This window comes from Chlamydotis macqueenii, chromosome 2 (genome assembly GCF_036417535.1).
Source record: "Chlamydotis macqueenii isolate bChlMac1 chromosome 2, bChlMac1.mat, whole genome shotgun sequence".
Lineage (NCBI taxonomy): Eukaryota > Metazoa > Chordata > Aves > Otidiformes > Otididae > Chlamydotis > Chlamydotis macqueenii.
The window spans coordinates 78,820,327-78,834,120 of NC_141557.1; the positions used below are offsets into that span (position 1 = coordinate 78,820,327).

The 13,794-nt window shown below is 35.9% G+C and overlaps 1 protein-coding gene across 2 annotated transcripts in view; it reads left to right on the forward strand.

Annotated features, from left to right (window-relative positions):
• CDH9 (cadherin 9) overlaps window positions 1–13,058 on the forward strand; it is a 98,619-nt gene extending 85,561 nt beyond the window's left edge. For both annotated transcript variants that reach the window (XM_086741958.1, XM_086741959.1), the window contains 4 exons: window positions 485–606; window positions 8,596–8,713; window positions 8,801–9,052; window positions 11,838–13,058. In XM_086741958.1, the coding sequence (XP_086598084.1) occupies window positions 485–606; window positions 8,596–8,713; window positions 8,801–9,052; window positions 11,838–12,319 (974 nt within the window). In that variant the 3' untranslated portion in view covers window positions 12,320–13,058. The remainder of the gene's footprint in view (window positions 1–484; window positions 607–8,595; window positions 8,714–8,800; window positions 9,053–11,837) is intronic.
• Window positions 13,059–13,794: the final 736 nt, after the last annotated feature.

The following is a 13,794-nucleotide window of genomic DNA, read 5'->3' on the forward strand; positions in this document are numbered from 1 at the left end:
TGTGTTTTGTTTTTTACATTTTGAGGAGAAAGGACAACTTTGTATTGGGTTTGGTTTTTTTTTCTGTTGTTGTTGACTGACACAGTTTAATTGCTTTACTGCCTTGAATAAGTAAATGTTCTGGACAGCTTGACCTCAGAAAACAGCTTTTGCAATGAATCTTTTATTGCCCTGATGTACAGAAATCAATAATAACTCAATGGCCTCTTTTTAATGCAAATCAATTTAAGTTTACTTTGTATTATTTCAAAGTACATATACTGTAATAGAAAAATTTGTGTCAAATATAAATAGGTTTTTATGCATATGGAATGTATGTCAGTAGAAAATGAAATACATATAATTGTTTTAATATAATTGAGATAAATGAAAATTTCTGATGTCTATCAGAAAAAATATATATTAGATGATTTAAAGTCTTTTCACAGTAGATATTTGCACTGTAGATATTTGCACTGTATTATAAATAATTTTCTTGTTTCAGATAATCCTAAACAAAGTAGCCAGATACCTGTCTTCATCCGGATTTTAGACATAAATGATCATGCACCAGAATTTGCCAAATACTATGAAACATTTGTTTGTGAAAATGCAAAAGCAGGACAGGTAAACAAATACTTATATTACTGAAGAATTTGTAATGAGATTATCCTGGAATACCATAATGAAAACTTCAGCATATCTTTGAACAACTCCAAACCAACTCAGTCTCTTTATTTCCTACCTTCTACAGAAACTACCAGTTGATTCAAAAAAGTTTTGAGGATGTACAAGATGCAGGATTTTACCCTAGTATAATAACATAATATATACTACAAAATCATACTTTAAGATGTTTTTTCATTCCTAATATCAGAAAATATTTTTTCATAACTAGTTATGCATAATACATTTGATAATTCCATTTCTTTACGGACTTTTTTCAACACCTTTGTTAATGTAACCACATATTCAAGTACACAAAGCAAGAATTTTTTTTATTATGCTTCAGTAAAGGAGATGTGAAAAAAAACTTTTACAAAAATAAAAGATAATGCCACTGTTTCCACTGTAAGTTAAACTTCAATTTGGAATTGAGTTGAATTTGTTCAAAGCTCATGTATATCTCTTTCTAAACCATCTCGGTAATTCTGTAATAATCTACAAAGACAATAGCAAGCTTAGTAGAGAAAATAAAGTGATAACTGGGAACTGAGAAAGGAGGCAGACCAATGGAACTCAGAGCCAGGATATTACAGAAATCTTTTAATATTACTGCTGCTACAACCAACATCTATTTATGCTAATACCAGTTAGCCTTTCAGTTTTAAATCCTGTGAAGAAAGATGTATGTTTTGTTGATTTTTAATTCTGAAAATATTTACCAAAGAAGTGGACTTAGTAGCAGATTGGGTACCTTGAGATTGTCTTTCAAGCATAGACCTAAGTCCACACACAAGCTTCTTCTCTAGACTGATGTATTTTTGTGTGGAAGAAAAAGCTTGAGATAATAATTTTTGCTAGCACAAACCTGAGTTGTTCCTTATTCTAGTGGAGAGAGGTCAAGATGGAGCCCTAAAATCAGCTTAGGTCTGTCCATGTGTCTCATTAGTTTTATGCTGACATCATGCAACCAAAGCTGCTGACTTCACAAAAAGTATGGGGAAAGAATCAAAATATACGATACTTTGTTTGTACTTACAGTTCAGTAACCATAAAACACCCAAAGGCTTTATGGGGCTGGGGGATATCAAGAAGTATGCTCACATTTAACCTTGGTCGCTGCCCAGTGTTGTATTTAATATAGCCACGGGGGCTGCATATCAGGTACCATAGACGGTACCTGAGATGAGTCTAGAATTTCAGGTCCTGCGGGATGTTAGACAGAGCAAGAACACGCAATTTAACATTTGTAATTCAAATGATGTTTTATGAGTGGTTTAAAAAAAAAAAAAAAAAAAGAAGATACCAAAAAAAAGGAGTGAAAGAGGATACAGAGATTTCTGGAGTTTGCATTCAATTCTACTTATTTTTCATTCATTGTATCTCATACTGGAATTTAGGTAAATGAGTTAGAAAGACAGAGGATACTTTGAGTGAAATCACTTGGCTTTGAAGAGGTACTTGATTGTTGTTTTAACTCTTTTTCAAGAAAATCTTACTATTTTTGATGGAAATAGAGGAATATGCATACCAAAGGCAGTGATGAATTAAATTAAAACAATGGAAGAAATTATAATATCAGAAAAATGAACAAGGAGCACCTTTCAAAACAACTGAGGTTTATGATCAGAACATTGTGTTTTAACCAGTGACATAAAATGTCACATAAAAATATGTTCAACCCTTATAGAATGAGCAAAATTTCCCTAAAGTTCTGCTTATTGTAACCTCATAGGTTTTTTTTTTATTTATGATTTATAACCTGGTTTTCCAGGTGGAATATATTCAAATAACTCTAGGCATTAATTTCAAACAGCTAGCATATGACCTAAATTCTGTTTGTGCAACAAAATCTCTTTGCATAAGATTAAATTGAGACAAATATGTCTTAAAATCTCAGTATAATGACTATCAGCAAAATGAGTAATGTAATGCATAACACAAAAAAACCTTCCAAAGCTTACAAATGAAGATTTTACTGAAATTAGCCATGTGCAATTTTATCAACCAGCACATAAGTTTTTTTTTATATATTTGAACCAAGTTCAATCCAGGGACACTGCTTGTCAGTTTCCTTAACCCAATTTCTATCTGGTCTAGAACACTTGATGTACTATCCACTAAGGGATAAAATTTCATTTACCTTCCTGGTAAATTCTGTGTTTTTCTAACAACAGAGGTGACAGAGGCCCATTAGATAGGCATACTGTTATTCAGACCTCCCTTCTATCTACTGTACCAACGTAATACCAGGAATTAATGTCCCTAATTGCAAAAAATCCACAAAAATACAAGAAAGACAGTGTACATCAAGTGTAGGTGTAGAACAATGAGAGATCCAGACTGTTCTTCTCTTTGCCAATAATTAGGTTCCTCAAAACAGGCATCTGAGTTCATATCTGGACATTTACATATAGTTGACTTAGTGTTTCAGAAACTAAATTGCGTTCAGTACATGACACTGTTATTTTCTCATGTGAAAATAGCAATGCATATAGAGATATATACTTGAATATTTAGGCCAAGGATGCTAAGTTCAAGAGTTCAAGATAGCTTGTATGGCTCATGTTTAGCAGTTCACCTGTAATATGATAAAGATACAGAACAATGTTGTGTTCATTTAGTATTACTCCACCTTATTTTAGAGATCATCTAAAGTAGTTGTCTTATTAGAACCGTTATTGCTTCTCGACACATCACAGCAGTACTTCTACATCTGGTGCCCATAGCAGGAGACACAGATTGAGAAGATAAATATATTTAGTTAATTTTTAAACTTTTTTTTTTTTAATCAGGCATAGCTATTAATCACGCTGCTCTCTAAATCTCAGTTGCGTGAGGAAGCAGTCAGAATGATCAAATATTGCTCTCTGCTGCCAAGTGACATTACTCATTCTCAGTATCTGTGGATATTAGAGGCTGCATTCGTTGTGTTTTTCAGATAGCTTTAGGAGGGTCAAATGAAAGAAAATCCTACAGTCTCTCCTCCTCCCCTGCCACTCTTTTGTCTCTAAACAACAGTGGTGTGACTGGGAAGAAACATCAGCACTAGAGGTGCATAAACAACTAGGTTCATTAGGCTGGAACAGATTTGTCACCATGCAAGTCTCGTTCCACTGGCTAATACACAGGCTAAAGAAAAGCATGATGCAGTCTTCCTCTCACACAATTTAGAAATCCCTAATCCTTTGATGGCATGCTAGAGCCCTAGGGACAGTTGTGGGGAAGGGTCTGGTACAAGATATCTCATGCCCTTGTCACCGGAATTAATTGTGTCTTTTTAGCTGGATTAGAGGATGAGTCCTCACCATGGAAACCAGGAAGATTTACTTGAAAAGGAGACTGATGTAACTGAACAATTTGCTAGTAACAATTTAGCTAATTTCAAGACCCATCAATAATAATATTTAAGAAAATAACCTGTGTCAGTTTATTTGCACGAATGCTATATTCTTTCCTGCCATTCATGGGCTCTCAGACATCAGAACAGAGAAAGAGTTTGTTTCCTCTTTCAGAAAGCTGGCAGATTTTTCTTTTCATTAGTCTCTATACCACACCCCCCTTTTTCAGATGGAGCAGACAGAGATCACATTTTTCATGTGGCCATTGCTAATTATCAGTCACAAGTTGTTTATACATTGTTCTCTAGGTAGACACCTACTGGCTTGATCTAGTGAGAGACTTGTGCTAACAGTCTGTCTCTCTTTTGAAATAAGAATTGGAGTTCAAGGGAGAATTTTCCAACTTCTGATAAGCATTCAGTCCTGCTTTAAAACTGCCAACACATTTGTGGAACAGAGCCAAGACTTGAAAACTAAACTGTTTTGCATTACCAAACATGAAGCTTTGTTAAGTGGCAGGCATTTTAGAATGTTTCTTAAGACACAAAGGATTAAGATCAAAGTTCTGTTCAAGCTTACACATGTAATGGAGGCTGCTTTCTGCAATTGTGCCTGAACATGTGTGATCAGTCAAGCTGCAAAATTACAGGATGGGCATCCACTGACAGCTGAATTGATATTGAAACACTTCTAGATGGAGACACTTCAACTGCATTATTACTTCACTCCTAGAGAAATCTAGCCACTTTGAAATCTTCTACAAAATCTTCATCCCACAGATTTACACTGTGCTGTGCTATTAATACATTCCAGATTAGCTAGTGATGGGCCTTATGAGATCATTTAATTTGGGCCCCTGCTGAAGCTGACTTGCTGGCTGGGGTGGCTGGAATACCTTTGTGCTGCTCTTTAATCCCTCTCCTGCTGACCTCTGATCTTTCTCCAGGCTCTGGGCATCTGTTACTGGCACCAGCATCAAACTGACAGTAGTGGGATGGATTGAGGTTCCCCTCTCCCGGCAACGTTAATTTACAGTCCTCTTCACCAGCCTGGCAAGCCTATGGCTGAAGACGCTTTTCCCCTTCTCTGTCTGGTGGGCCCCATCAGCCCCTAGTAGACCAGAGGATCTGTCTCATGGTCTAAGTAGCCAAACCCCTGGATGTGGCACAGTCCTGTAACCATTTGTTAATTTGCCAGATTCAATTAGTCCTTTCAAACCTCTGAACTGAAACATTTCCACATCTGAAAAAAATTATGCCAATTGGAAATAGATCCAAACTCTTTAACGGAATCTCTGATTTCATCATGAAACAAATTCTTCAATAAATTTTTTCCAGTGGGAATAATTTCTCATTCACAACTCATCTTGCATTGTCAAGCTGCTACAATCAATTTGTCCCAAGTGTAATAGCGAAAACTTTATGTCAATGTGTATGTTTAAATTTTCAGTACCCCCAAAGACAAATGACCCCTAAAAATCCAAATTTACCCAATAACATTCACTCAAGAGTACAAGACTCTTTCTTTAAACACACAGAAGTGCACATGTACACACACATGCACATGCAACCCTCAAAATAATGACAACCATGCTGTATTTTCCAAACTGTGCTAATTTGCATGGGAAACTATGGAAGAAAGAAAAAAATGGAAATGCTTTCTATCTTCTCTAAGTCTGATATGCTTGAAGCATATTTGAGTAAAAGTCATTTTCTTGAAATAACTCTTCCCTCATAAATCTTACAGTGTCAGAGATATTTATCTGAACTCCTGGTGAAAAGTGATCTTAACTCAATGTTCACAACAGCTTCACAATGGAAGAATACATTTCCAACATGAAATTACAAAATGTACACTAAACAGTACTAATTTTTTTTTCGTATAACTGTGATACTTAAAATAAAAATAGCCACATCTCTTTCATTTCTGCTGTGATTATCATGAACATCATTCTCTTTTATTTACAGCTATATACCTGAAAATAAACCTTAATTAGATAACATTTCTAATTTCCTTTCACCTATTCATCATTTGGAAAAATTCACCTGCAATCATCCTTTCTCATTGTTCTTTTATTCTCACATCTTTCCTGGTGGAAGAACAGCTGGTTCTCAATTTATGCAGCCAATAGTTAGAGCAGGTAATAAGTTTTTTATTGTTATTATTTTTTCTTCATTTTTACTCTTAACAATAAGTTTTCAGTGTAATTAGTTTCTTCTATGCCTGGCACAATTATTCTCCTCCATGTGATTTGCAGATGAAGGGAATAAAATCCACATCCTACAAACATCCCACTGATTACATCTCAAAAAGCTCCAAGATACTCAACTGCAATTTCTGGTAGCCATTATATCAGAATATTTTCTCCTTGAGTTTTTTCAGCAAGTAATTGCGTAAATATTATCACTTATTTTGATGATCTCTCTTCTCTGTGGTACTTATACACTTTTTCTGTCTTTTAAAACTTGTAAAAATGTGAGAGGAAAATTTCTTATTTCAATTTGTATTCTAGTCCTCTCACAAATATTTTCTTTCTTTCTTTCGCTGGTAGTAGACAATTGTCTCATTAGACAATGCAAAACTAAAATTAAGCACCAACTTGATCTTGCTCTCTGTATTGCCACTTTCAGAGGCAGATTATGGCAAAGAGAAAAGTAATTGGATGGTGGAAAAATGTTGGCATAATCAGAGACTCAGTAACATACTTAACAGGTTACTTCACCATATACAGGGATTTGGCTAATCTTGGGAAACAGCTAAATTTAAAAAAAAATCTAAAGAGCAATGATCATGAAATGCTTTAAAAGTTATTATTCTAATCACATTTAGAAAAACTGCATAATCCTGTCTTCAGCATAGTCATGTCCTCTTGTACAAGGCTGATGTTCACAAATCACCTTTCAACTTCCTCAATATGCCTCAAAAATACAAAGAATATTATAAAAAAAAAATCTTATGGTTGTTTCAGGAGATGCTAGGAAGTGAATGAGCCAAACCTAGACTTTCTCTACCCTTTTTTTTTTAATATTACCAACTTAATATTATTAGCTGTACTAAAAGTATCTCACAATTAACTAGAAAAAAAATGGGCCAAATACTCATTGTGCGGTGCAGCACTAGCAGCTGCAGGTTTCTTGAATGACAGAGTAAGAAAAACATTTTAGTATTTTTGGTAGCCATATAATTATGTTTGTCTCATACAGTGTTCCATCCTGAGAGACACTAAATACCCTCCAAAATTTACCTGTATCCTCAAGTTGGTGTTCAGAGAAAGTACAGAAGAAAAAGTCATTCCTTACTTGATTGCTGCAAAGCTTAAAAATCGTATCAGTGTTGCTTGTCAATTACCATATTTCTTGAAGAAGTCATGCTGTACTTTCCCTGGAAATATCAGAAAAACAAGCTGCAAAGTAAGTCTTTGATAACAAGTGGCTTTGATGTCTGTGGGATTTCAGGACACCTTACACACTAGAAATGCTTGAGAACCTCAAGACAGGCATTGGCTCCTTCACAGCTTTGAACAAAACAAGTCTGACTGCTGAGCTCTTTCTGCCTTTACATTTAGGTGCTGTAGGAACTATCCTGTACTGAGTTACAGAATCCTCAGTTGAAGATTACTCCCACCCTCATGCCACCACGCTTTGTCATCTTGTGACTGAACTCAAACATGCCATTGCAAGCCAAGGTGAAGCATGGATCACTCTCCAGTGCGATACCCACTAAGGAGTGCAAAGGACATAGCAATCATTCATACTGGAGTTACTACAACTCATGCAACCCGGCATGGTGTTAACTATTGCAAGTCATTTCACAAACCACAGTTATTCCCAGGCATCTTTTCCTTTCTTAGTTTTGCAGCTGTTTTCCTTAACCTCTACCTATTAGTCTAGCAGTACATAGATAGAAAGAGTCAAATTGCTAGTGTACGTGTATCTCTATATATACATGAGTACACATATTTGCACTTTTTGATGCAATAGAAAAGCCTGTGCAATCCAGAGGTATCATTAAAGCCTCTCTTTATTTTAGTCCACTCTACTCTGACCATATGCTGGCACTATTATCTTTCCTTCCCAGCTGGGCTTCAGGGGCCTAGTTAGGATAGCTATAAAGCTCCACAGCCAGAATTTTCAATTTAGGAGGGAGTAAAGCATCTCTTTTTATTACCTCAGGAGAACTGAGCATTTTGCCAGTGCAGTACTCTAGTTTATCATCAGGAGCAGATGAGGTGAACTGGGAATTAGACCCACTTAACAACTGGTTTACACACTATTCTGTGTCATTGCTACATGAGGCCACAGGAGGTTTATGGCTTATTCAGAAGGGCAATTTTTTCTGTATCACTGGAGGATACTGAGTACAAATCAAAGCACACAGCTGTCTTGCAGTGAGGACTGGCCCCTTTTTCATCCTCTGTTGTAAGTTTAAACAATAAAACAACAATTTACTTACTGCAACCTCTCCTGTGTTTATGAGGAGAACATTCAGCTTAGAACATCAGTTTGTGTCTTCAAACAGAGATTCATTGGATTTTTACTGGACATGAAATAGCAGAGACCTTATTTCAAACACAAGATTTCTAAAATAGCATGAAATACTGTTTTCTTTATAGCTGATACAGACTGTGAGTGCAGTTGACAAAGATGAGCCTCCTCGAGGACACAAATTTTTCTTTGAGTTGGTGCCAGAATTTGCTGTTCATCCAAACTTCTCCATTGTAGACAACAAAGGTAACTGCTGACCAGTACCATCCCCCATTCCCATATTAAATAAAACTTAATCCAGCAACATTTGTTTATTCTGCTTTTCTATTCTAGATAACACAGCAGGAATTATGACTAGAAGAAACGGATACAGTCGTAGTAAGATGAGTACTTATCTCCTGCCAATCATAATATTTGACAATGACTACCCAATCCAGAGCAGCACTGGAACACTGACCATTCAAGTGTGCGCCTGTGACAGACGGGGGAACATGCAGTCCTGCAGCGCCGAGGCCTTGCTCCTCCCTGCCGGCCTCAGCACAGGGGCACTGGTTGCCATTCTCCTCTGCATCATTATCTTGCTAGGCAAGTACCTGTGATGAGATGTTTAATTGACTAGCCAAAGGTCAGGTCAGTTCTAGACCCCTGATATTCTTCAACCCCTTATTCACACGACACTGCAGAACAATATTTGGTACCTGATGTGGTCTTTTTTTTCTTTTTACTTTTTTTTTTTGGCCAGCTGTTTTCCAAGATGGAAAAGGAGCTGAGAGAATGGGAGAGGGAGCTACTATTGGCTATTCAGAAGAATGTGCAAAAAGGATAAGGCTATCAATGATATTTAGTTTAAATTAATTTTAAAATCTAGGGTCAATTTTAGATACCATGCTCATTATAAACAGATCTTCATTGAGATTCAGGACTTTAAGATCATAGTCCTGAAACTGAGTGACAAATTTCTCAGTGATCAAAAAATTATCAATCATACTAGCTGTTTAATCATGAATGATTTGTAATTTTAATACTCAGAAAATACTTAGCTCAAAAGCATAGAAGAGAAATGTTCAATTACTTGCAAGTAGTAGTGACAGCAGCTGACTAAATAAAGTGTGAGCACTTTATGCTCACACTGGTGGTTGGAGAGCAGAAGCATTAGAAAGATGAGATGATCTATGAAGAAAACAGAATACATGCTAGCTCATAATCTGATGTTAAGAACATAAAAACTGCAACTTGCCTGTTTTGCTTACCAGAGAACTGTATCCTTAAAGGTACTATCACCTCTACTTTGCAGTCAAACTCTATGGAAAACCTCCTTCCCTATCCTAGCAAACATCGCTTGCCAAGGGGACAGTGACAAGCTTACAAGTGTCTAAGGAGATCACCTTTTTTTTTCAGTTTTCAGACTGGATTCAAGCTACCTTCAGTAAATATTCAGAGGATCACGGATGTTGTTAGGAGAGGGGCAATATGTAGGAACTATATCTGTACTGTTGGGTAAAGGGAAGGGAGAGTACTTGAGCTCTGACAAACTGATTGTCCATACCACTTAGGTTCAAGAATCACTACTGGCCTGGTTTCAGCATCAGCCACCTTGGATTCCCCAGGACGTTCCCCAGGCATAGTCTGAGCAGCAAAATTTGCAGGGCACCACTTCCAGCAGACAATTATGGTTTGAACTCTGCCAGATCTAGTTTTCCACCTTGCACAGTTCACCATGTCAACAGGCTCTGTGTCTTCAAAGCCACTCTTCATGCCCCAACATAGAACATGAAATGTGTACCATGAAACACATACCCTTACTCACTCACTATGAAAACATTACTCTGATGGGCTGCAATGCTTTAGTACAGAAACAGTGAACAAAAAAACAAAAATCAAAGTGTGCCTTAGGACCCCAGTGATAGCACGTGAGACTCAGAACAGGCTCAGGGACCAGTGCTGTGCAAAACAAGTGTGATCACTTTGTGTCTTTTGGCCCCAGAACCAGAGAGATTGCTCTACTTAGCGCTACAGACATAGCTGAAGCTAGAGTAGCATAAAGCTGAGGAGCATCTAAACGGTCTACAGCTGGTGTTGTTCTTGGCACTTTATTTAACTGTTCAACAAGATGTAGTGGATTAGGATAGTAGACTGGTGTTATCATTCCCAAAACAGAAGAAATACTAAGTCCCTGGATCTGAAAGATCCTTCTTCATAATAACCTTAATGATCTGCCTTACTCTTGTATATGAAGTTCTTAAACTTACTTAAGTGGGCTATTACTTGTCTAGCATTAGGAAAACTTGAAAAGAATGGTTCCTGTATAGATACAAAACCACGAACAAACCAGAACAGAACAGCCTTTACATTCACAGCATTGTACTATAGCAAGTGGAAGATCTTGGTTCCCCTCTCCCTACCTACAGCATGTCCAGTCTTCCTTTTTATTCACCAGTACTCAAGTCATTCAAAGTGAAAAAGACTTGATAAAAGTGCTTAGCACTCCTGTAATGTGTGGTTTGGCAACCACTGTTATGCCTCATTGACAGATGGTCTTGCTGGCCTCTCCTATTTCCTCCAGCTACTGGAGCTAGGGTCAGACTTTTAAATGCATTTAAGCATTGAATTCCTGCTGAAATCAATATAATTCAGGCACCAGAATACATTTACAAATCTTAACTTCAATTTTTCATCTTCCTCTGTAGAGGTGAATTTTTGTGTTAATTCTTACCTCTCCAAAAGGAAGAGTTATTCAACTAACATTTCTTAAACTAAGGGGATTATATTTTTAAAAAGAAACATTTAGTAGCAAAGACTGGATTTCAGTTCTTGCAGTCATTGAAGCTGAAAACAGTTTTGTCAATAATATTGATAGCTGAAGTTCTTCGGGTTCTTATTTTCAGAAGGACCTTAGATCCCATTTTCAAAAGTGCATTAGGCACTTAGGAATACCTAAATCACTAGCTTTCAAGACTGTGAATTGCTTTTGCCAAGGAGATTCAACTACATTTGATGAAATCACCTTAGTGACTGCCAGGAAGGTGGTACTTAGCAAAACTAAAACCAAAGTCAAACTGTAGTAGGATGATATATTTTAAGACTTTGTCTGCTTCTCAACTTCAGCTTAATTGTATATCTATTTCAAATATGTAATATTTTAATCCTTGCTTCTATAGGTTTGAAAAAGCGTACATTCTTGACTGCTATAAAGTCATTAATATTTCTCCTTATTAACTTCAACATGGAGATAGCTTTTATCACTATTTCCCTACTAAAAATCCCATCTCAGCCTTAAAATCTTTCCAGTTCAATAGATAATGCAAAATATTTGCTCATTTATTTAATGTCTAACTACTGATTTCTTCATTCATCTTTTATTTCCTTTCAGTATTAGTTGTCTTGTTTACGGCTCTCAAAAGACAGAGGAAGAAAGAACCCTTGATCATCTCAAAGGATGATGTTCGGGACAACATTGTGACCTACAATGATGAAGGAGGTGGGGAAGAAGACACACAGGCTTTTGACATTGGCACACTGAGAAATCCAGAAGCAAGGGAGGAAAGTAAGATGAGAAGAGATGTTATCCCAGAAACCATATTTCAGATAAGACGGACTGCATCTCTTTGGGAAAACATTGATGTCCAAGATTTTATTCACAGAAGGTTAAAGGAAAATGATTTAGACCCAGCTGCCCCTCCTTATGATTCACTAGCAACATATGCCTATGAAGGAAATGATTCCATAGCAAATTCACTCAGCTCCCTGGAATCGCTTACCATGGAGGGGAACCAAGACTATGATTACCTGAGCGACTGGGGACCTCGGTTTAAAAAGCTAGCAGATATGTATGGTGGAGAGGATAGTGACTGAGATCAAGAAAGTAATCTGTGACCTGGTCAGTGTTAGTGGAATTCATGTCTGTGTTACTAGATGAAGTGGCCTACTCTCTCTTACCTGGGAATAAAAAATTTACAAAAAATAGGTGTTGTCTTAGTAAGGGTTTGCTTAATCAATAAGTCAACGTGAATGAATATGAATGATTTAGATTTTAAAAAATCTATTATTCACCCACTCTGCCTAGAAACCTCTGATGAAAGGTTTTCATTGACAATGAAAAGACAATAAAAGGCTTTTTGTGCCTTTAATAATGAGATGGAAATTTAATTTTTTTTAATTGCTTTGCATTACCTTTCCTACTAGCTGGGACGGTGTGCACCTACATTGTAACATAATTTCAAAAATAGAGTTTAAAAAAGATCAATATTGCTGCCATATTTATTGAGTTAAAGAATGTCTGTGTGTTGATTCATCATGATATTTTTATATATGTATATTTATATTTTTGTATTTTTATTAAATAAATTAGTATTTATAAAAACACTACTTAATCATGTACTTTGTTAAGGAACTGTCCAAACTTTTGGAACAAAGGAAACTGCGTATTGTGCAATACTTAATTTTTGAATGCATCTTCTTATATTGGATTAGTGGTTGAAATGTACTGTGCAAGAACAATATGGAGGGAGTGCTCTGTAATGGGAATGCAGTGTAGAAAAAAGAAAAATTATTTTGAAAAAGTGATGACAAATAAATGCAATCTGACTTGCAATGTGTATTATTATATGGTATAATAATATAGTTTCATTGTGAAACTCACCCCCATGCCTTCTTATATGAACAAGTGACCAGTGAGAGGATTTAACACACATATGCCTGGGGATTTAAGGAACAATGAAGGTTTATTCTGGTAGGTATGAAAACCATTTTATAATATACCTTTTAAAAAATTGGAATAATTAAGCAAACATCAATAATGAAAGGAGGGCTTTGGTACTCTAATATTATTTTTGGGATTTGAGGCAATTAAACAAAGTAGACATGTTACTTATAGCTTCTTTTTAAATCAAAGTGAGCCAAGCAATGAAAACAAAGTCCAACTAATATTTTATTAAAGATGTTAGGGTTCTCTTCCTTCAAAGAAGTGCATACATTTGCATATTTTCTAAAGCATTAATGACAATCTTCAAGTACATATTTGTGCTTAAAATACATTTGCTGGATCAGCTATTATGCAATGCACATTTTTTTAACAACATAGGATAGGAGGAATTTAGCTGGATGAAATGTGATCTAACAGAGAGTTGTACGGTTTACCCACATTTGATTAAAAAAAAGAAAGAAAAAAAAATCTCAAATGTATGAAAAGAATCAAAGATGTCAACAATATAGGTTCTACACTAATCATAGCATTTCCATTTTTAATATCAACTTTAGGGAAAATCAAGTGCATATAGATGTCCAAAATAATAATATTTTAATGTTTTCTCTAGATTACTTAGGTATTT